At 41.9% G+C, this 21,575-nt stretch overlaps 1 protein-coding gene across 4 annotated transcripts in view; it reads right to left on the minus strand.

The window, feature by feature from the left end:
* Window positions 1-21,575, minus strand: part of arvcfb (ARVCF delta catenin family member b) — a 190,118-nt gene that overhangs the window by 67,048 nt on the left and 101,495 nt on the right. For 3 of the 4 annotated variants that reach the window (XM_026320689.1, XM_026320690.1, XM_026320687.1), the window contains 2 exons: window positions 3,650-3,808; window positions 2,953-2,973 (listed from right to left, as the gene is read on the minus strand). In XM_026320689.1, coding sequence (XP_026176474.1) covers window positions 2,953-2,973; window positions 3,650-3,775 — 147 coding nt within the window. In that variant the 5' untranslated portion in view covers window positions 3,776-3,808. The remainder of the gene's footprint in view (window positions 1-2,952; window positions 2,974-3,649; window positions 3,809-21,575) is intronic. The other variant, XM_026320688.1, reaches the window with a different exon arrangement.

Raw genomic sequence — 21,575 nt, forward strand, 5'->3', positions numbered from 1 at the left:
GACACAGGCTTTAACTGTTTACCAGGCTGTTCAAAACGGAGGCAAGAGCAGAAGGCATCAAACTGTACACTTTATAGCACCGTGAGATGTTTCACAATCTCTGTAGCATTCACTTTATTGAGAGCTTAAATTGACATGGTGGCTGGAGGCTGGTGGGAGGGTGAGGTAGTAATTCGGGTTTTTAAGCAGCCTGTGATTGTGAAACCTTTGATTAATTTTCAACTCACCTAAAGAGCAAAAATTATGGAATTAGAAACTGTTAGTTTCTCCACAATGAGAGTGAAGTCTAAGTGGATAATGTGGGCCACTTGAAATCTTGTTGAAATGTCAGAGGAAAAAGAACATCACACAGGGATCGCCATCCTGGCTCAGTCTGACATGGGGTTGAGATGGGGGTGGGGTCCAGGTGACAGACCTGGACTCTATTAACAAGTTGTCAGTAACCATCATTGGGTGGTAGGTGCTGTGAGTGATGGCTTTGATCATTTTGGTAACCTGGGTGGGTAGATCTCTCGGTAAACCACATCAGATTTTATTACGACTGGATGCACATCCACCCTGTTGTTCTGGACAGGGTGGATGTGCATCCAGACACAGCTTTGCACCTGTTTAAGTTACACGTAGCTGTGTCTAATCTGAAGGAGGTTCCGGTGCTCCTGTAGCCATTTATAAAAAGCATTTGGACATTGTATTCTATTTTTTCTGTTTCTGTTCAGCAGTGATACGTTATTTCTCACAAAACTGTACCTGATGAAGCTAGCACTTGGCAAGTTAACTCTTCCCATTCATGGGTGGCCTCCCAGTGTGTGCAGGGTAGTAAAAGTGCTTTTATTTGTTTGTGTTGTCTGCCTCAACTCTCATTAGGTCATATCCAGAAGAAAGAGAAGGAATGCTGCTTTTATTGGGCCAACTGAGCGCTTCCTCCAACATGACATGGTGTTCCATTCAGACGGTCTGCCAGCAGGAAATAGGGCTGGCTGATCGCCAAGGGAAAGCATGGCATGCTGGGACAGCAGGACAGGCGTGCATCTAATTGAGCGTGTGCATGTGCTTGGACTCATTCAATGGCTGGGCCAATTCACTTTGAGATAAATTGATTTAAAACGTAAGTAGAACCAGCAGTTAATCTGCTATTTAAAAGCCTTTCATAGCTGTTTTTCGATGCACATAAAAAAAACGATACTAAACTACATTAATTGAGTTTGTCAGTTAAAACGTACCGTGACTCCCATGCACAAACACACAATTGCACAACAGCATTCCAGTGTCTTTTTGCTGACATTGTCTCATGTACATTATCTCTGTTTTGGTGTTATTTATTCTGTTCCTTTTCTAGTATTTCACCAATAATACTGCAGATGATAAGTCAGCTAGAAAAATGTCTACAACAGGAAAAAAAAAACTTTTTGCCTGCTTCCATGTTTCATCTTCCAGCAGTTAGATGAAGGATAACCATCAAGGGAAGGAACCACGTTAGCATTTGAGAGTACAGCAATACTTTGGTTCAAAAGAACAGATTAAGACATAAAAAACTGGGAGTTGTTACAAAATGATGAGAAAGGAAAGCAGAGAGGCTGAAAAACAACACATCACAAAATGAGCCTGGGACTGGGAATGCAGAGAGAATAAGAAGAGTCAGTGAAAGCGAGGGGTTTCTTTGCACACACTCTTGGCCAGGCAGACACTTTGGCTTCCACATGTTCAGCCAGAACGTGTAGGTGACCTGTAGGTGACTTTCAGAAAACACCCCATCCCTCTGCCCAGTAAGGCGGTAAAAAGAAAGTACTTCCTGCATCAAAGCCAATGATTACAGTTACTTTTCACCATATGTGTTTGCGTTACTCCTAAAAAGGTCTACATGTGAATGCATAAAATCATATGAGTGTGAGTGAGTGCGTGTGGCCAATCCCCTCACAGTAAACAGGCTGGAGGGCAATGGGCCCTCCCTAATGAGGGATTACAGCAGGCTTTTTAATTACAGTTTCACAGTCCCTGGAGTAGGAGATCCACAGAATGCTCTCCACTCTTCTGGAAGCTTTCATGGACAGCAGCTGACTGTAGCCACATTTATAGAAGCAAAATGCTTTCATATAGGCGTATGTTAGTGGGTATGTCGGAAAATGCAGAAGAAAAGGGAAGAGCTTCCAGGCACCATCTCACTTCTAAGATGTAGCAGATGTAGCATAAAACACGTTGCAGATTCTGGTTGGAGTTGTTCTTCGTGCATAGAGAGTGATGAATTTGTACTTAGAAGTGAAATGCTAACTTGTCTTCCAAAACACAATGCAGGCACAACCTTAAAACTTTTCAAAATCCATATCAGACACAGGAAAAGAGGCATTCTAGTCCTATGAGAAAATATGTGACATGATTTCTCTGCACTGGTGCATTAACAATCCTTTTTGGGAATCCAGCGTCGCTGCTTTGTACTTCAAGATGACCAAGGTACTCACATAAAATAAAAAGCCAACTACTGTAATATAGAGCTACATCTCCCCCAAAAAAACAACCATTTTTTTAAGTCAATAAAACTGAACTTCTTATGACAGGGATTAATAGTGTCTTTATAATTTAACTGCAAGATTACAGTGTAATTAAAAACCCTTTTTATCTCATATGAGATTTCTGTAGGGATGTATCAAGTATTACTGGTACTGGGTAGTGTCATATTGTGCCTCCTGTAATGCCAATGAGAGATGTAAGATAAAATTCAGAGGACAGAAATAAAGAGAGTGAATGAGAGACAGAAGACCATGCAATAGAAATTGTGAATAAAAAAAACAGATATCAGCAAGCAGTGACTTAAGAACAAAGTGTTTTAGAGTATAGACTGGAGCATTATTTGGCTTGTGATGAAGCGGACTGTGTTGCACACTGTTGCTGTAGCCAATATGAACACATAAATATAGTGGCATGATTGGAAGAGCCTTACTGTTATAAAAGTACACTCACCTTCACGTTAGTTGAAATATCCTTACAGAAAAACAACAGAACAAAGTAGAGGACGAATGAACAAAGGAGCTTTTAAGAAGCACAAAACTAGAAGAACACCAAGGGAGTTTCTCGTAATAACACAATAATCAAATAAATAAAGCTGTGAGAGGGAGATGAAACCACTTTGGACTGTAGGATTATGGGATTTAGTGTTCTTAAGGAGGAAAGTCTGGGAGTGGAGGTACAGTACTGTGTGGTTCAGAAGTAGTAAGCCATAACCATAATTTGAAGCAATATTTAAATGGATCAAAGAGACTTTTAGGGTTTTTGCAACCAAGAGCTCAGTGGTACCCATGTGCAACAACTACGCACCTGCTCTGAGATGCCACACTGAGGTGTGATTACCATCTCACTTCTAAGATGAAGCAACTCCATACAGTACACAACACATGCAACATAAGTTTTAAATGAAGGTCACAGATAACTGCCCAAGACTTTCTTTTGATTATTATTATTCCAGAGCTGAGTATTTTTGACACCTAACATTGTCTAATATCAATATAATAATAATCGGCACCCTAGAAATATAGTATGTCTTGGAGTCAACAAATGTATATATGATTCTTCTATGAGAGTTTACTTTAAATATTTCTCTCACTCATAATAACATCAGTACCACCCTCTCTATACAATGTAAATAAGCTGAGTGCTTTACCTTGGTTTCTGTGCGCCGTGTGGTGCCGTCATCAGAGGTGACCACTGAGACATGGGAGGTGGGAGTGCCAGGGTCCTCCTCTATGGTGACTGTCTCCTCCACAACCTCCTGAGGCTCCTGCATCATGGCCAGGGATGTGGCGTTGCTGGGGCTCTGCTCCTACAGAGGTAAAAGGGTAAAACAAGTTATACCATTGACAGACAACAAGGCAAAAAAATAAATCTTCCATTAGCTATACAAGCAGATCATACTGAAATTGCAACAAATGCTATTAGAATCCAGCGATGAAAAACAGGGTATAAATAAAAACATTGCAAATGAAGGGTATTAAACATAATGCCACCCACAATTTGCAATGCAACACTCATCAAGTGGAGAAATGGAAAGTGTGAAACAGCACATGAATAATAATGTGTGAAACATAACAGCACTAAAACATACTGAGAGACAAGGAGATGAATGAAAAGTCATTATGATATAAAAAAAATAGGGAAACTGCCAAAATAAAGATTCAGTATAATATGATTTAGCAATATTATTACACACTATACACCTGCATTACAAAAAATGATTCACTTTGTCAAACAAGATCAATTCATCCATGTAATTAGTGTGTTAATTATGAACAGTTAATGCATGTCCAACTTTTAAACGTGAAAAACTTGACAAAAATAGGAGTAGGGTCTACAGCGCATACTAACTCATGACAATGCTCTCTAAGTGCAAATGCTGAAAATTGTCTGTATAGCATACAAGAAGAAACGTATACAGAAAATACAGTTTTTATAGTTTGTTTCTAGTACTGACAGTCAATGGTTTATTTGGCCCTAATATTATATCCAAACACTGGAGTGCAGGGTAGCTAGTGACTCCTCACCTCTTGAGACTTCCAATTGAGTTAAAGCTTCTTTCAAAGCAAGCAAAGCCTGGAGCACTGTGTTTGATTCATATTTCATTGGGAAGCCATGAATTTCAAGAAAAAAAATGTCCATGGGCTAAGGATGAAAGTCAGTATAGCATCCTCTATACCCCACCAGACCCTGTGCAAGTGCGTGAGAAACATATGCTTCCTGCTGAGTTTCCTGCTGATGGAAAATGATATGAAGTCAGTGGTTGGAGGTGCAACGCCCTAGCGTAGCCTGCCGCTGTGCATGATTGTGACAAAATTACAGCTCTTGTGATGGAAAGGGGAAGGAAAGCATTTGAGGCAATCATTGATAACTAAAACAGCACAGAGCCAAAAGAGGGAGAGGAAATCGAAAGTAATGGAGAGGGTGAACAGTAAAAGAGTTGTAGTCGGGTGGTGTGGTGGAAGAGTTTTTCTTTTACAGATGTAAAGAGGAAATGAGAACAGGGTATGTAGACAAATAGCTGCAACCCAGCTTAAGCAGTTGTTTCAGAGTGTTTAACATACTGTATTTAATGTGCACACTGCTCCTTTAACTGCATAGCTGGAAATGAACTTTTAACCCTTATGAATCTTAATCAAAAGATAAAATATCAAAGCTTCAAAAACAAAGCATCTCCTCTAAAGCCGACATCCATTATTGTAACTATGCAAATTCACCTCATATAGAAAAACAGTGAAAGCAACTGAACCAAGCAGACTAGTTTTGTCTCACCAATTGCACCAGGCTGCAGGGAAGGACTGAGTGAAGGCCAAAGAGACAGACCCAGACTTAAAGTTTCAGTATTGTTTTCTGATGTGTTTTCTTGAAACACTACCAGCTAAACTTCATGGAGGAAAACTGCTTGTTTTCTTCACATCTTTGAAGACACTAACAAGTGAACAGTTCTCCATTGATTGGCCAGCTCCTCTCAGGCTTCAAAGCCTCATGCAGTCTTCATTGATCTCCACTCCTTGTTGATCACTCAAAAGTTTGCACTTTTTGTGTCCTGGATCTTTTCCCCCTAATCCCACAACCCTCTATCACCTCCAAGTCCCTGCTGGGAAAAAGACCCAGGCTCTTGTTTTGGGTGCATGCATCACCTCCTTCAGCAGCACAAAGAAAAACTTTTTCTATTTACCCATTGTCCGCTGTCCAGTAACTTGGAGTCAATAAGCACTCTGAACTCAACTGAGTTAGGCCATTATGTTACACTTGGAAAAAACATCCCAAGTCCTATTATTGGGGTTAATGATTGGGAGGTCTATCTTTTGCATTGAAAGGGGCACATATTTACACATGATAATTGCTGAGCTAGTTGAAAAGACATTTTTACAACTCAAACAGCACAGCTCTGATGCGGAGGGCCTTCTAATGGTATTCAGATAAATACAGGGCTGATTAATGGCCTCCAATCAACATCCTTGTTCTCTTCAATTATAAACATAAATGACCTTCCTGGCTTGGTGCCCAATACGAAAAACAACACTTAAAGAGCCTCTGTATGGTATCCATTTAGAATGGACACTGAAACTTACAATGCTCAATTCCAAGTGGAAGTGAATTAAAGCTCAATTTAACAACTAAAATAAGGCCCTGTTAAGGCACTGAGAATGCAAGGTCCACAGAAATCTCTCTAGGGCTCATCACTCACTGACTGCCCACTAAGACATGTAATTCAGTGACCTGCAGGCATGTCCAACTCTGTCACAGTGCTGCAAGTTGCATCCTTCCCCTAAAATACACAGCGGCTCTCCTGAGTGTTGTGTCTCTGTTTACAAAAATAACTGAAAACTTGATTAGACATTCAGTTTAGATAATTAAATCATGTTATATTTGTGTATGTGCATATGTACCTCGTGCATGTGGTGGCATAATTTATCCTCTCTACTGCACAAGATGAGGCAGATACTGTGTGTATAAACTGTATTCAAGCTCTTCAGCTCTCTGCTGATGAAATCTGGGTAAATTAACTATTCCTATGATGTTTTGCTCCTTTGCAGTGAACCCAGAGGACATGCTGTCAAAAGAGGAATATGAGGAATATGTAATAAAAGCAACACCATGCTACACGTTTAATACGCATAGTGCAAAGCACTGGACAGAGACGAAGCAGGGATCCTCAGAGGCTCCCTGACAAACTGGCTTCTTGATCCAAGCTTAATGCAGTGTCTCTCGTTCACTCTCCCCTCTCATCTCTGCTCGCTCTAAGTGAGAGAGCAGAGCAGAACGCAACATTAGAGCCCCTAAATAAATGATTAAAAGCCGTCTGGCCGTGGGCTAGCATGGCTGTCTGCTGGTCCCAGAAGAATATAAGGCTGATTTTGAGACGAGGAGAGGAGGAAGTGTACCCTTTAGTCAAGGGCAGCAGAAGTGGAGCACAGTGAGTTAATGGCTGAGTTCAGAGATATAAATGATAAAGTGGCAGAAGGGTATAAGAATGTGGTAAAGGGAGGTGAGGAAACAAACACGTTCAAATCTCAAGAAAATGATTTGTGTTAGCCAGTAGGAGAGTGGTAACCTCAAGGTTGGATAGGTGGGTGTATGAACTGATAGCTACAGGCTATAATTTCCCAATCAGCTAAATCAGAAAAACAAGGGCAACGTCTCCCTCAGCCAAAAACTACCTGAGGGTGTTGTAAGCAAGGCAAATAAATGCACAACTGTAAACAGCATGCCATGAAAATGTGAAAGTGCAGGTCACTCAGAATCAAACCTGGATAAAAACATCTTAAGGGCACCTGGAAAATATTTATTTACAAGTATTAATAAACTCAGGCAAGCGTGTCTGTTGAGAATCTGTTTTAGAAAAACACATCTTGGGGTTCCTGAACCCAAGAAAATAAAGGAACATGATTGTTTGTCACCTTGCCTAGCTCAGAAGGCTCTGCCAAGATCTGGCTGAGGAGAAAGAGCTTGCAAGAGCTTTGTCAGTTAATTCACTTCTGTTTGGCCAGTGGTAGCAGAGAAGTTAAACCATTAAACAGACAGGGATTTGGCTCTAAAGGAAGTCTTATGGATTTGTACAACCTGCACTTTATTCAGTCCAGTGTGGCTGGCTCTGACTAGCAGTATGAGGAAGCACTCTGACTCTGGTAGATAATGAAACCTCACCTGTCTGATCAGTGCCAAGTCAGAAACAACTATTAGACTGACAACTCCTAAATGTATCAGGCTTAGTGTTACTTCTACTGTGCTGAGAAAAGTATATGTTGTAGCTACATTATCCAAATTTAAAGCATTGTATATATAAGCTCCTGTGCAATGTATCTCATTTTTAATAGATCACGCAGAGACATACAGCTCCTTAAGTCTGACTAATCTCAAATGTAATGTTCTGCTGAGAAAAGGAGAAGGAGGAATACAAAAGGCCTGAGATGAAGTGATACAATGGTGTCAATTAGCAGCAGCCTGCTATCTGGTATCAATCTATACCCATTCATCATCTGTGTTCAATAAGCTGCTCTGCGTTGTCTGAGGGTGGAGAGATAGACTAAAATGATGGAAGGAGAAAGTACACAGATAAGGGGCTTTTCTTCCACCATGAGAGAATTCCCACAAGAAAACCAGTTGTAGTTAGGACAAGTCATCCTTGCACTAAGTGCCCCATGTCGATAGTACAAATATACATTTTATTGATTGATTCCTAAAAATGTACAGAATTAGATTTCAATACTTTGAATAATACTTTGAGTACTTAAAATAACATGAAGGGCCACAGAGAGTAAAAAAAATAGCCTGAGGTTCAATCTGCCAATCAATTTACAACACAATAATAACCAGGACGAGCCTATAGGTTACAAAGATAACACTTTAGCGAGGGAGTCAGAAGCAAGAGCAAAAAAACAAACAATGTACAAGAAATAATTCTGCTGAGCACCCCCACGTTTTTTGTTGTCCGTTATTGCAGCTAGACATAAGGGTAACTTTACCAATCACCTCTGCATAACCTCAGTGTTGGGGGGGGTGCAAACCCCCATGGTGAAAACCAAGCACTAATATCGATTGCCACCGCACTCCCCACACCCCTGGCTGCAAGGTCCGCCCTCCCTGACCAATTAACCTAGGGGAAACACTGGAACCACATGTCTCTGTCCAAACACAGTGCTCATGTGCGTGTGGTAAATATTAGGTTCAGACTACAGAATCTCTCAGATCCCCACCTGGTCAAGTATACCAGCATGACCAGAGCACCTTCCTTCCTGATGCAGACACATATACTGTATACACACACACACACACACACACACACATACACACACATACACAACATAGTCAGTCTTAGTCTGACCCCTGTGCAGTGACTAACAGGATTTCAGTCCAGAGACATGCCAGCAATCATTACATGGCTCTTACACAATTAATCCTCCAGCAAAGATCGTCTGGCTAACCTTGGCTTGTCCAATTTCCCATCAGCCCCTTCTGGTTCTACCACCTGCCCTCTCGGCTGCTCTCCACGGCAAGAATCACATGACAAAGTTCAGAAGAGAGTGAGCATGTAAAAGCTCAGCGGACTATGGTAACCCATAAAAAAAACAAACAAAAAAAAAAACAACTGTGAACTTTGGTCATATGATCCAAACATCCAGCCAAAATAAGGCTTGTTTGTGGGATGAAGTAGAAACAGAGGGGAAGCAAACAGAGGAAGGGGAACTAGATACTCCAACAATATGTGGCAAAGGCCCAAAACAGCACACTCTCCTAGGGTAAAAAAAGAGAACTGGGGCATTCAGTCATATCCAAGGCCAGCCCAGCATGACCCATCTCAATTACAGCCAGGGCAGAGGGTCCAACTCTCCAGATTGATTGGAAGCCCAGCTGACCTGGTGATCTTTGTGTATCTGTATATGCTTCACTTCTAGTTCACTGTCTTAATGGGTAAAGCAAACCACCCTACACAAATAACCGCAGGGGAGTGGGCCAAAGCCCTGATGAAGCAGCTGTGAATGACAGGTCCTTAATCTCTCCTTCTCTGGTGACTGATCTTGGGCCAAATCTGGGCTGCTTTCCCTCTCTCATCTCTTTCACGCTTGGCCTCCTGGTTTCAGACGCCTCCATCATTTCCCTTCCCAGAAAGCCCCATCTACTTCCCCCCACACCACCTTCCATCACCGCACCCCTTTGTTCCCTTGTGCCAGTGCCTAGCGACGGGTTAGCCAGAATGCTTGACAGGCTCAGACCCTCAAAGGCCACATCCAAGCTTCGCAACCAACTGCCCTGCAGCAAAAATTTTAAAAAATCCCTGCAGCTAAAGCTTGATTGCTTCCCGACAGGGCATCACGACCACATTTTCCCACTATAAACTGCCTGTCTAGTCACAGATGGAAACCCCAGGTCGACTGTCTGCAACACCCGACACCACGTTAATCTCTGAAAAGGCTGATATTCCTATTCATATTGGCCATAGGATGTTTTTAAACCTTGGGTATTTTCTTATATAGTACCAGTCAAAAGTTTGGATGCACTTTCATTTCATTTCTGATAGTGTGCATGCCATCAATTATACGCTATACATAAAACATGCTTGTACACGTGGAGTCACAGACCACATATGTTTTCCTCACAGATCATGGCCTGGAGTCGGAAAAAGGAGTCAAACATGCATTGAATTCTATTCTCAACACGGCATTCAAAGCAGCACTAAGCAGATCCAGCAGCAGGTATATAAATAAGTTGTGCATATTTTCAGTAATTAGCCAAATTAAAGAGGATAATAAATAATAAAAGAAAAAGAGGAGACAGTACCTTGAGCCTGTAGAGTAAAACTAAAACAATGAATCTGGGAGAGGGGTCAGTGCTCATAGCTGGGGGTGATTGTTTGGACAGCGGGCGTGGCCATGAAAGGGAAAGAAAAAGAAGAATTCGGCACTGTAGAAGCAGATTAGCAGTAGTTGGCCATGGTTGATGGGTGGTGGGTGATGTGCGGGGGGATTGGCAGTGTTTTTGCCATGATGTCGTAGCTCTGGGTTCCTGTAGGGTGGGTTATTTGTAGTGCCCCTCCCCTTTGCCTCTGGATCACTGTCAGCATGACTTCGTTAGAGGACTGCTGATGGGAGTGGGGGGATGCAGTCTGTGGAGGAGGTTGTGAGACAGGCTTTGCCAGGAGCTTAGTTCATTTGAGATCTAAAGGAGATTTAGGGAGTTGAAAAGGAGACATATGTTTCACTTCCTGCCAAGCTACCATTGCAACACTTATTGGCCCCCCGACACCTTTCTCCAAAAACTGTGTGTGTGTGCAGCGGCAGGGTCTCCCATTTAACAAAACCATACCCCCCACCCCCAATCTCTGGCTCTCTGTCGTTCTTGTGCAGAAAAGTGAACCCTGAAGCAGTTACAATGGAGGACCACTAACAGGTTTCACGTCCTAACAGGTTTCACTGTTTTGGGAATGATAATAAACATCCACCTCTGAGACTGGGGTGGCAGGATGTGTGTGACTCTCACCATGTCATCAAAAAAAACTGCCATATTTCCTAGGACAAGTGAAGAATTCTCAGACTGTTTTGTCATGAACTCCAAAACTGACACCATGAACTTGTTTGACAAAAAAACATGGCAAAAATGTCTTTTACTTGTTTACTTCCAAAATGAATAAATGTCTGCACTGGCCCTCAGGAGGTAAGGCAAGGGGAGACTGAACTTGGACACTGCATTCATTCTAATGTTCTCTAGTTGGGACATTTTGGGACAAATTAAACTACTCTTCATCCTGACAGGAAAGCCCATAACCTATGGAAGGAACCCTGGAAACTTAAGATACCACAGCCATCATCAGAATACTGCTCTGAGATGTGTCATTGCACACATGGATAACACCACGCAGAGCTGACACAGTCCATCACAATAACTGCAACTTCTTTTCAAATATGCACTCAGTCAAACGGGATTAACCCCCTTCTGGGGATATTTTTACAGCCTGTTTGGTAAAGGATTGGGCTCATTTTGTGGGCAATGGTGTGGCGTCGTAGCCTGGAGGCATGGGAGAAGTCACAAGATGCGGCCGATGGAGAAATCATTTTCAATTTACTGCTAACCTTTCAAAGGACTGTGAGATAAGGTGAGGCTGGATGTATATGTATCTCCTAAAGAAACCATTGTGTGGCTGGATAAATCTATCAGGAGGCTTGAGCTACAGCCCAGTCACTTAATTTATTATTCACTCTGTCAGATAAAACAAAATGTGATATTACATCTCCTGTGCCCTGCTTCACTCAAAGGCCTCGTGTGTGTGTGTCAGTGTGCGTGGGTGAGTATTTAAGTGGGTGTGCACAGATGCATACATCAGGTCAGTGAAGTACCCTCTCATTTTGAGTGTTTCCATGTGGATAATACACATTTTCAGAGTAGTGAACAATATTTTACAATGTCATTCCAAGAGTACACACCATTTTGGATTTCTTGTATAAACCTGTTGTTAATTTATGTCTTACATGCTGTGAACCCCTTTGTAACTCTGCTATAAAGAGTACAGGTAAAACGTGGATTTTGAAAGCCAGTGACAGTTTTGCAATGCCAAAGTGTAACAAAGCTACTATCATCACTAAATTAATAATTAAGTGTAAGTGTAAAACAGCCCATGATTTATAAGAGCAGTCCAACAAACTGTAGAAAGATAAATATCACATTTCAACTGTCTGCACAAAAAGCATTTTCATGACAAACCTTCTAAAAGCAAAGAACTCAAGTGAGGAGAAGAGAATGGCCACCATACCTGCACCTAATTTATTCCACTGCCTCTAGAAGAAGTAAACAGGGCTAAATTGGATCTGAACAGGATCTGTATTAGTTTGTTACAGTTAAGATTTTTAATCAGAGATTAATAGTGCCTCAAAAAACAACAGCTCATTTACAAGCTAATGGAAACATGCCTACCTGATTTCCTCTGAATATTGAGCAGGGGATAAAAATGCAGAGAGAAACGTCCCGTGTGTGTGTGTGTGTGTGTGTGTGTGCATGAGGCTGAGTGAGCAAGAAAGCGCCTTTTAAGCTCACTTTCAAAGCTGCAAGCTGATCATGAATATTAAAAACTCAGCAGATATCAGAAATGTAGTTTTGGAACCAGAGCTTTTTTTTGCATACTAAATTAGCAGACAGCACATCTTCAGAAAGAGCCAAAGTAGAAAAATAAATAGCATCTTTGAAGCTGTAGCTCCTTCATTCATGAAGTGTGGTTTTATCCCAAACATTTGTTGGTTGCATTAAAAAATATCAGTGCATTGTGAATGATCAGGAGCACACTCTCAGTATATATTATGAATGAATGAAGAACATAGAGAAAACCCCTTTGGTTGGATCTGAAATAAAAAGATACCTGCTGCAATGCTCCATAAAAAGGACTGGTAAGTGGGCGGGTTGGGGTGGGAGTTTTTTGGCGGTTAACCTTGAGTCTAACTGTCTAATAGAGTCATTCCTGAGCTCTGAAGAGCTCCCCAAGGTGCTGGATATGAAGAGTGCGTCTCTTCCCTCCACTCAAAAGTTAGCGTATCTCAAATTTTATTTCTGTGTCATGTACTATTCATGCTCTGGGTCTGAGTTGTGTTGCTCTGCAGGTGGTTAGGAGGAAGAGGAGGATGCAGATGAAATATGGATTATCTCCTCTCAGTGTCTGGCTAAGCCCCACTTTGCTGGCACTGCTGCTTTTCAATGTAACTCTCCTCCCACTCAACCAGCCAGCTGCAGGCCTAGCATCTGGCTGCTAACCCCCCACCCAGCCTTTAATCAACCAAACACACACACACACCACAAAAACATCTCTATCCATCTCGCCCCATGATAAAACAACACCCACCCACCTCCCCCATTTCGCAGCAGCCGCTGCTGCTCTGCGCTTTTGGTGCAACAGGACATGCTGACTTCTGAAGATTTAGGTATCCAGTAAACAGGAACTTAACCCAAAATAGCTGCTGGCCGACAAAGAAGTGATGACAGCCCACAGACTCCAAACTGTCCTATTCAGAGATAGGTCAGAATAGTTTGGATGATGGATATCATCCAAATGCTGGTAAAGACATGACTCCCTTACAGGAAGGAAATCTCAGCCCAACCCTTCAGAGCCCTCTGGGATATCAGCTAGAGCTGCTCCTAATCCTAAACCCACACTGCTCTACTGTCACTCTCTCAGCCTCCCTACTCCCATTTTACTACTCACACTGTCGATTTACTTTCAATCATTCTGAGTTGTTTACAACTCGGCTGTTATTCTTTGCACTTTTGGCCCTCATTGATAGTAATGTGACCATACTCTTAGCTAGCTAAAGATAGCTGTTGATTTCAGGAAACAAATCAGCATTGCTGAAAACATGAAAAAGACAACAACGCAAGACTCGGGTTAGTCAAACTTATTTGGAAGGCAAATCAAATGCCACCTGCAAAAGTACTGTCCAGAATATCCCTAAACATCTATTATGGTTTACAGGCTGATAAACTAGCTGTTTTCATGTGCACTGAGGGATGATTACCCACATTACAGTAACAGTTTTATCTTTAAATAAAGGAATTTACAGGAGATAACATGATGGTTTATGCAGTTTTGTTTTGTTCCCAGATCTAAGCACTTAAGTTTGCAGAGAACAATAGAAACAATGGCCAAAACTATGAAAATGACACTTAAGCTGTAATAAACTGGAATTATCCTGTAAGAGTTTAAGAGTGTGAGAAATCACCCCATATTAGAACCACAAGCCTGTGTCGCTTTGGATTATAAATGAGCAGTTCTCATTTATATGATGAGTTCTCATTTATGTGTTACAGACACTGATTTGATACATTCTGTGTGATGCTAATTTGCAGAGGTTTCTACACTACTCATTAGGGGATGACAGCAGCAAAATCTGAAATACATGATTTTAACAGTCATACTAACAAAACGTCTACTGAGGGCAATTTGGAGTGAATAATAAGCTGTCACACATTTTGCTGGAGATCCCCTGGAATCTCCTTCAGGACCTTTGGGGATCCTCAGACTCCACTTGTAATAGATCCACAACTATTTTAACCCAAGGGAACATGCATAATCTAAATGCAATTAAGCAAAGAACAACAGTCATCATTGCACACTTCAGTGAGTGGTGCTTCAGGCTAGTCCAAAACCTGAAGGAGAGACTGCAACAGCAGCTGATAGAGCCACTGTACCTCCACGTCTACAGCTGTGATTATCAGGAACACTGAGGAGCTTCTGTGTTTTTGTCTCTGTCAGACAGAGGATGTCCGGTGCATACCCAGCATCTGATTACCCACAATTCTGATGCTGTGCAGCCACTACAAATCAGTTTAGCCTCTTAATTGGCCAGAATATGGGTATTTTCCAGAGTCAGTGACCAAGGCTGTTTAGCAAACTTGATGAAACCATAAACCAGCATAAAATACAGCATTCACTCTAGTATTTGTGGTTGGAAGCATTAGATTTATTTATGAACCTGTGTGAGTACTTTACAATTCAAATACTGAAGTTCCTCTAAATGACCCATTTAACCTTACATTTGGAGTGGATAAATTTCCCTGGATAAAGAGCATGTTACACCAGCTCAGTGAGCGAGTGAGTGTAAAACAGTTATTGGACCAAGTCAGTAAGCTGTGACGACTCATACTAATGTCTGTGGAGTGGGGGCAGACAATGCCCTTAACCTTGGCTACTTGTTTGTCTTATCTCAATTGTTAAGTGGCATATTGCTGTCACAACATTATGAACTGTGTGGGAGCTGGGCAAACAGCACATAGATGGGAAGGAAACATGGGTGCTCGTCATTTTCACAAATTTGAAGATAATAAGATATACCTTTTGTCCTCCATATAGTTCATTATATGGAAGAAAACCAAAGTTATCACATATTAACTTTTGAAAATAGGTCAAATTGACCCGAAGACAACAGTATGGTTAAAGAATGTGGACACAGTGACTACAATTCATTGATACAAGGATTTATATTATTGTTATCATGATTCCTACTGTAAAAATACAGATAAATAAAAAAATCCACAGTTTCACTGTGTATATACAGTTATACTGAGTATATCAGTATATTGTTGCTGCAGTTTAGCCAATGCTTCATTGCACTGTAAAATAAGCCATGAATTCAGCATCTGAACAAAACAAACTGCCAGAAATACAGTCCAGCTTTATCCTGTTTATGTCCAAGTTCCGACTGAATAAATAAAGTAATCTGTTTAGAGCATGGTAATCAGTTGCATCCATTGGGACAGCCCTGACAAATATGTCAACTCTACTGTAAGAAGAACTTTCCTTCTCCAACTTTTAGTGCAGAGAAGAGGTTGGTGAAACCACACGATCTGGGAGACTACCTTGGCTATTACCTTTATGTCAGCTGTCACAAACTGCCTTGTGTGTGTGTGTGTGTGTGTGTGTGTGTGCGTGTGCGTGCGTGCGTGTGTGCGCGCGCGTGCGCGTGCGTGTGTGTGCACCTGGTATTACTTATATTGTGGGAACCAAAACCTGCTTACACACTGACATTGTGGGGACTCATCATTCTTCATGGGGACAGACCATGTAAATCACTGAACTTCATAGCGATGACGTGGTGTAAGGTTAGTGAAAGGTTAGGCTTAGATTAAGGTTAGGGTGAGTGTTAGGGTTAAGTAATCATTGGTTATGGTTAAGTTTGGGGCAAGTGTCCAGGAAATGAATGCAAGTCAAAGTAAAGTCCCCACAAGGAATGAAAACACGGGTGTGTCTGTGTGAGAAGAGGCCCACGTTCTGGCCCACACAGAGAGATTGGGGTCCACTTAAGGGGGAGTGGGCCTCTGTCTGATGGCTTAAAATAGAGTAGAGAGTGTGAGATGACTGCAGGCAGACCAACAGCGTGGAGAGCTTTTGTCGGGGGGTGGCAGCGTATTCAACAACTCTCACTGCTGGACAGTTCTGCAGCATGTAAGTGGATCCCAAAAATAACTCTAACTACACTACTGGATGATACATAGAACAGGTGTAAACACATGCAAGTCCCATACAGTTGGAACTCACCTCTGTGAATAACCCATCACAGCAGCATTTCTACCATCAGACTCTAAAACCTTTTAATGAAACTGCAGTCATGAAATCATTTGTTGGTGCATTAAGTAGCTTCTTAAAGTAGCTTTCACTGCTGAGTAAAAATCACACAATCATACAGTAAGACTGTTTTTTATGATTTTTATAATCATAGGAGCATCCTTCATATCAGAGGTGGCAAAGGGTGACTGGCCAATATCTCATTTTTAAAAAAGAACACACTAATGTTCTCCCTCAGAAGATATTTCTGTCAGCCGTGGTCAAACAGTAGGGCGATGTTCTCCTTTCTCAAACACATACAGCTGTGCACCCGAGCACATTACAATAGAGGCAAACACACACAAACCACTGCCACAGTACATACATTTGGTACTATAAAAAATAGTGGACAGTGACAGCCTTTTCCAATAATCCTCCATGAAAACGAGCTGTAAGAAGACAGCTTTGGCAAAAGAAAAGCAGGCACACAATCGAAAGCAAATCTTTCTCTGGGAAAAGGGAATATAGCCACAGGGCTTTTTGTCAGCTTTACTCAGAGGCAGATATGCAAGTTTCTCAAGAGGTCCTAGTCAGCTTTTCACACAGGATTGCAGGGGTTACAAAAGCTCTCTGTAGGAACTGACTCGGAGGGCTGAACCGACACCAACAGAATGAACTATAATACACTCTAACATCCTGTGCTTTTGTGGTCTTAATATTGTCATCTTCCTTTATGTCTCAGCAGGATTGAGAACACTACAAAAAAAGATGGTCTGGGACACTTAATGCCGTCCAGCAAACACCACTGTATACTTATGGTTTGTATTTTTGTGAGAGTTGGATGTCAAGTTGTCAACACCTGATTTGCATGAAACAGATAAATAACCAATAACAGATAAATTATTGGGCTTTTATTATATTATTATTATGTTCAGTGCTAAAGCACTAAAGAACTAAAGCATCCCCTACAATTCATCTATATAATGATGGATATGATGATTTCTACCGTGCTGACAAACATAATTTTCTCCTAAATCCTTAACTTACTGACATTCCCCCACCTGAGACATCCCCAGATTTTTCTGCACACACTCCAGGCAGCAACCACCTGAGCACAGTGGATCACTGCTTGCTTAGGACTACCGCCAGAGCTCTGAGCCTGACCCTTTTGCTATAACAATTTCAACAAATAAATAAGATGTGCAACAACTGTTTCACTTCTAATTCAGAACTTTGGATGCAACCTCATTTCATTAGGCTGAAATTCTAACTGAGACAAACAGAGACAAGACAAGGGAATAGGCGCTGCGTGCCAGAGAGTGGTTAGACAGCAAGCAGGCACCATCCAATAACAAGGTGAACAGTCAGTCTTATTTAGAATTCCTGGAAGCCCTGAGGTTGTGTTTTTCTCTTTAATCGGAGCAGATTTTTATCTAACCACTAAATTGTTGTGAACAGATCGACTGCTCGCTGAAATGCCCCAGTCATGGTGAATATTTCATATGAAGGCTATTGCTGTTTGTCCCACTGAGGCCTCTACAAATGGCCCAACGAGGGAGAAAACACTGGTGAGGATTCTGCGGACCAAAGCACATTAGTCCTCTGGCCCCAGGAAGAATCTAACCAATATCTCAAAATGATGAAAACTACTTTTCAGGTCAGTGACGCAATGAACAAAGACCCAAGAAGGATAATAACTGAAGACCTCGGATAAACCTGCAGAATGTATCAAACAGGGAACAGCTTGCTCCACATTAAGTTTCAAACAGTTGCAAAGAGAAACTCTTTGTCAAAAAGAGAAACTACAGTATTTGCAACTCCACCACAAATGATTCTCTGCACACTAGGAAAGAAATCCATGACTCTCACGGTTTACACATAATTTATAGTGTTGTGTAATGAGAAGCTAATGAAGTCCCACCCTAAAAGCCTCAAAAACACAATGCCCGAGAAATATATCTTCCAGATTTGATTCCCATACGAAGGACAACATCTCACTGCAAGAATGAGACTATATCAGACTCTTGACTCAACAAACTGAAGCCATATCCGTTTCATGGAAAAGCAATACTGCAATGATTTTGCACCACCTCGAGAATAAAACTACAATAACTTTGTATGAAGTTAAAATATTGCAGAATATAGATACAGAACACCACAAAACCCAATGCATACACAATTGTAAAACTCTAGTTTCCTGCAGGAAAGATCAAATTTTCCCCTTGCTGTAGAAATGCTTCAGAAATGCTGTAGAAGTTCAAGATGTGAACTTGAAAATGATGAGTAGCGCAAACCATTGTTTTGGCCCATTCCACCCCACTTAAAACCTCCTAACAGTCACCAGCTGGGGAAAGAAAAACCATGTCAGAGATGAAGACATGAGTGAGTCTGGGTACCAGACAGACAGCCTTGAATCATCAGAAACCATTTAGCCAGTCAGTGAAGGACCTCTCAGAGCAGTTCTAAAGCTGTGTAACTGCGTCGCTGCACCACACTGCACGAAGAGGGCAATCATATCTGGCATAAAACTGCTTCACCAGAGAGAGGAGACACCATATAAGTATAGGTCACAAGTTAGTAATACTCCCAACTCTGCCCCATCTCAGTCTGCATCTGCCCTGCTACAAACCTAAGGAGCTGCCAACAACCAACAACACAGACACTCTGTTGTGTGTTTTGCAAGTTGAAGTACTACAGAGGGGGTTACAAATGCCAGTTCAACGCTGCACGCCAGAAAAGAAGTACTGCAGTGAGCGGGCTGCTATTTTCTCCTGAAAAACAAGAGTTTCAAATTCCTGACATGTTGTGGAGATTAGAGAGCAATTCTGTGGAATTCTGAGCCCAATATGCTGACAAGGTGCTCACATCCCCTTCCCACACTGCTAATGGTTCATCTTCCTTGCCAGGAGTTTCCAAACTAAAGAGGAAGCATGAGAAAGGAGCAAAAAGAAGGCCAGCAGCATGTTGTGAAATAATGCTCATTTTGGTCAAAACAGTTAAACCTCCTCTAATTGGCTGCTGAGAGAATAGGCCTCAGACTGTAAAGTAGGTAACTGGGATGCACAGAGGCCCATCAAATGGATCATGACTCACTGTGGATATTCCACCACTGATGTTCCAGTTTCCCAAATCATCCCTATAAACTTGCGGTACAACACACAGTGAGTCAGCACTTGTCAGTGAAAGTGAAAAGATGGTGGCATTCAATCTACATTTAACCCACGAAATGAGCAATAAGCTCCTATTGTTAAACCTCTTGAGTTTTATGGGAAAAGTCACACCCAGGATGCAAGTCAAATATGACCTTTTACGTGTGAGTGCTCAGCAATGTCAAAGAGGATTAGCAGCTATGATCGAGTGTTTTCTGAGCTACCTCACTAGAGTACAACACCATCAATAATGGCAGAAACACCCCCACCAGCACCACCACCAGCACTACTTTTCTGAAGCAACATCAAAACAGACTCTCAGCATGTCCAGTTCGAATTAGGTTGTCACAGTCTGAGAAATTAGTCTGTGTAACTATCTGAGGGCCAGGGCTGTCAAATTTCATCAAACCCATTGTTTCACAAGACCATCCACGTGTCACACATAAAAACAGACCCAGCAGACATCAACACAAAACACCATATTCTGCTAGATCCCAGTTTGACATGAGACGGCCTGAAAGAGGCATGAAAGACGAGTTGCTCCTTCAGGCCACAGCCTCCTGAGTGCTTCACCAAACCAAAACAGTTTGTAACAACATCAAGGCTGCCCTGCTGGTTTAAGAGAGAACAAGCAGGGAGAAAAAACAGCGCTGACTGATAGGAACACCAACAGCTCCATTAGCGAGGCACGTTCCAAAGGCATGCAACAATTAAGGCAGCTTTGCCTGCCAGGGGGGTGGAGAGGGGGGCTGAGAGATCCATGAGCAGCCAAATGTTCATCTTTCAAAGCAGCCAAGCTGAAACCCTGTGCCAAAATGTGTAACTTCTAGAGACAAAAATCCCCATATAAATAAAAAAAATGATGTTGACTATAAGGATTCTGTTGCAGATTTACAGTAACTTCATTACAAATGCTCAGTCAAACCTGAACCAATTCTGTTTGAATGAAAAGAAAGCAGCACTTCTCCACCTCCTGCGACACCAGTGAGGAGTAGATAACTAGTTTGCACACATTCATCTTTTGAATATGAAGGAAAAGATGGGTAAACTTTTATCCAGTATTCAGGTATTGTGTGTATATATTATTTTTCCATGTCCACAGAAAACAGAAATGTGTCTAGCCACAGTGAGGGCAGGTGAAGTCCACCTATGGCTGCTTTCTCCTGGCAATATGTTTTTTGATGCTTTTTTTTCTTCACACTTTCCTCTGAGAGCAAACAGAAGGTTCAACACTTGAGAGAGGCTGCCCCACTTCAGACCCTCACTGCACAACACTCCAGTGTTGCCTCTAGCAAAGTTCACAAACAATGCCAAACATACACATTTGCACATAGAGCATCTGTAACATTCACTCAGCATCCACGAAGCATGCAGACACAGAAACACACAGCCTCTGTCTAGTAAACTACTTTTAAACTCCATGATGCAGAATTCATCTCATCCCTGGAGAAGTTTTCTGCAGTGAAAAGGCAGAGAACATCTCTCTCTGTGGAAGCAGTTCCACACACCTCAGCCCCTGCACAACTCACACCACCAACACAGGGCAAGCCAAATATAATATGTTTGACTTTTAAACAAACCGGGAACAGGCACCAAATAGCTGAGGTTTGGGAATCCATAAGAAAGAAAGAGTATTGAAGAAAGAAGTAGGAGACTTCACAGAGCACACAGCCGTGGCAGAGTAGAGGCAGGAGCGTTCAACCGAGAGGAAGAGTTAATTAGGTTTGTTGGTGTGTGTTGGAGGGAGAAGACAGGAGGCTTGTTTGCCACAGAGACCAGAGCACAGCACAACAGCAGCAGCTTGTGGCTTTGAGGCGCCAGGGTCGGAGTGCTAGGGACATCATGCCAGTCCTGCTGCCTGCAAGCCTCAGATTGCAGGGCATGGATGGAGGCCTGTAATTTCAGAT

This window comes from Mastacembelus armatus, chromosome 9 (assembly GCF_900324485.2).
Source record: "Mastacembelus armatus chromosome 9, fMasArm1.2, whole genome shotgun sequence".
NCBI lineage: Eukaryota > Metazoa > Chordata > Actinopteri > Synbranchiformes > Mastacembelidae > Mastacembelus > Mastacembelus armatus.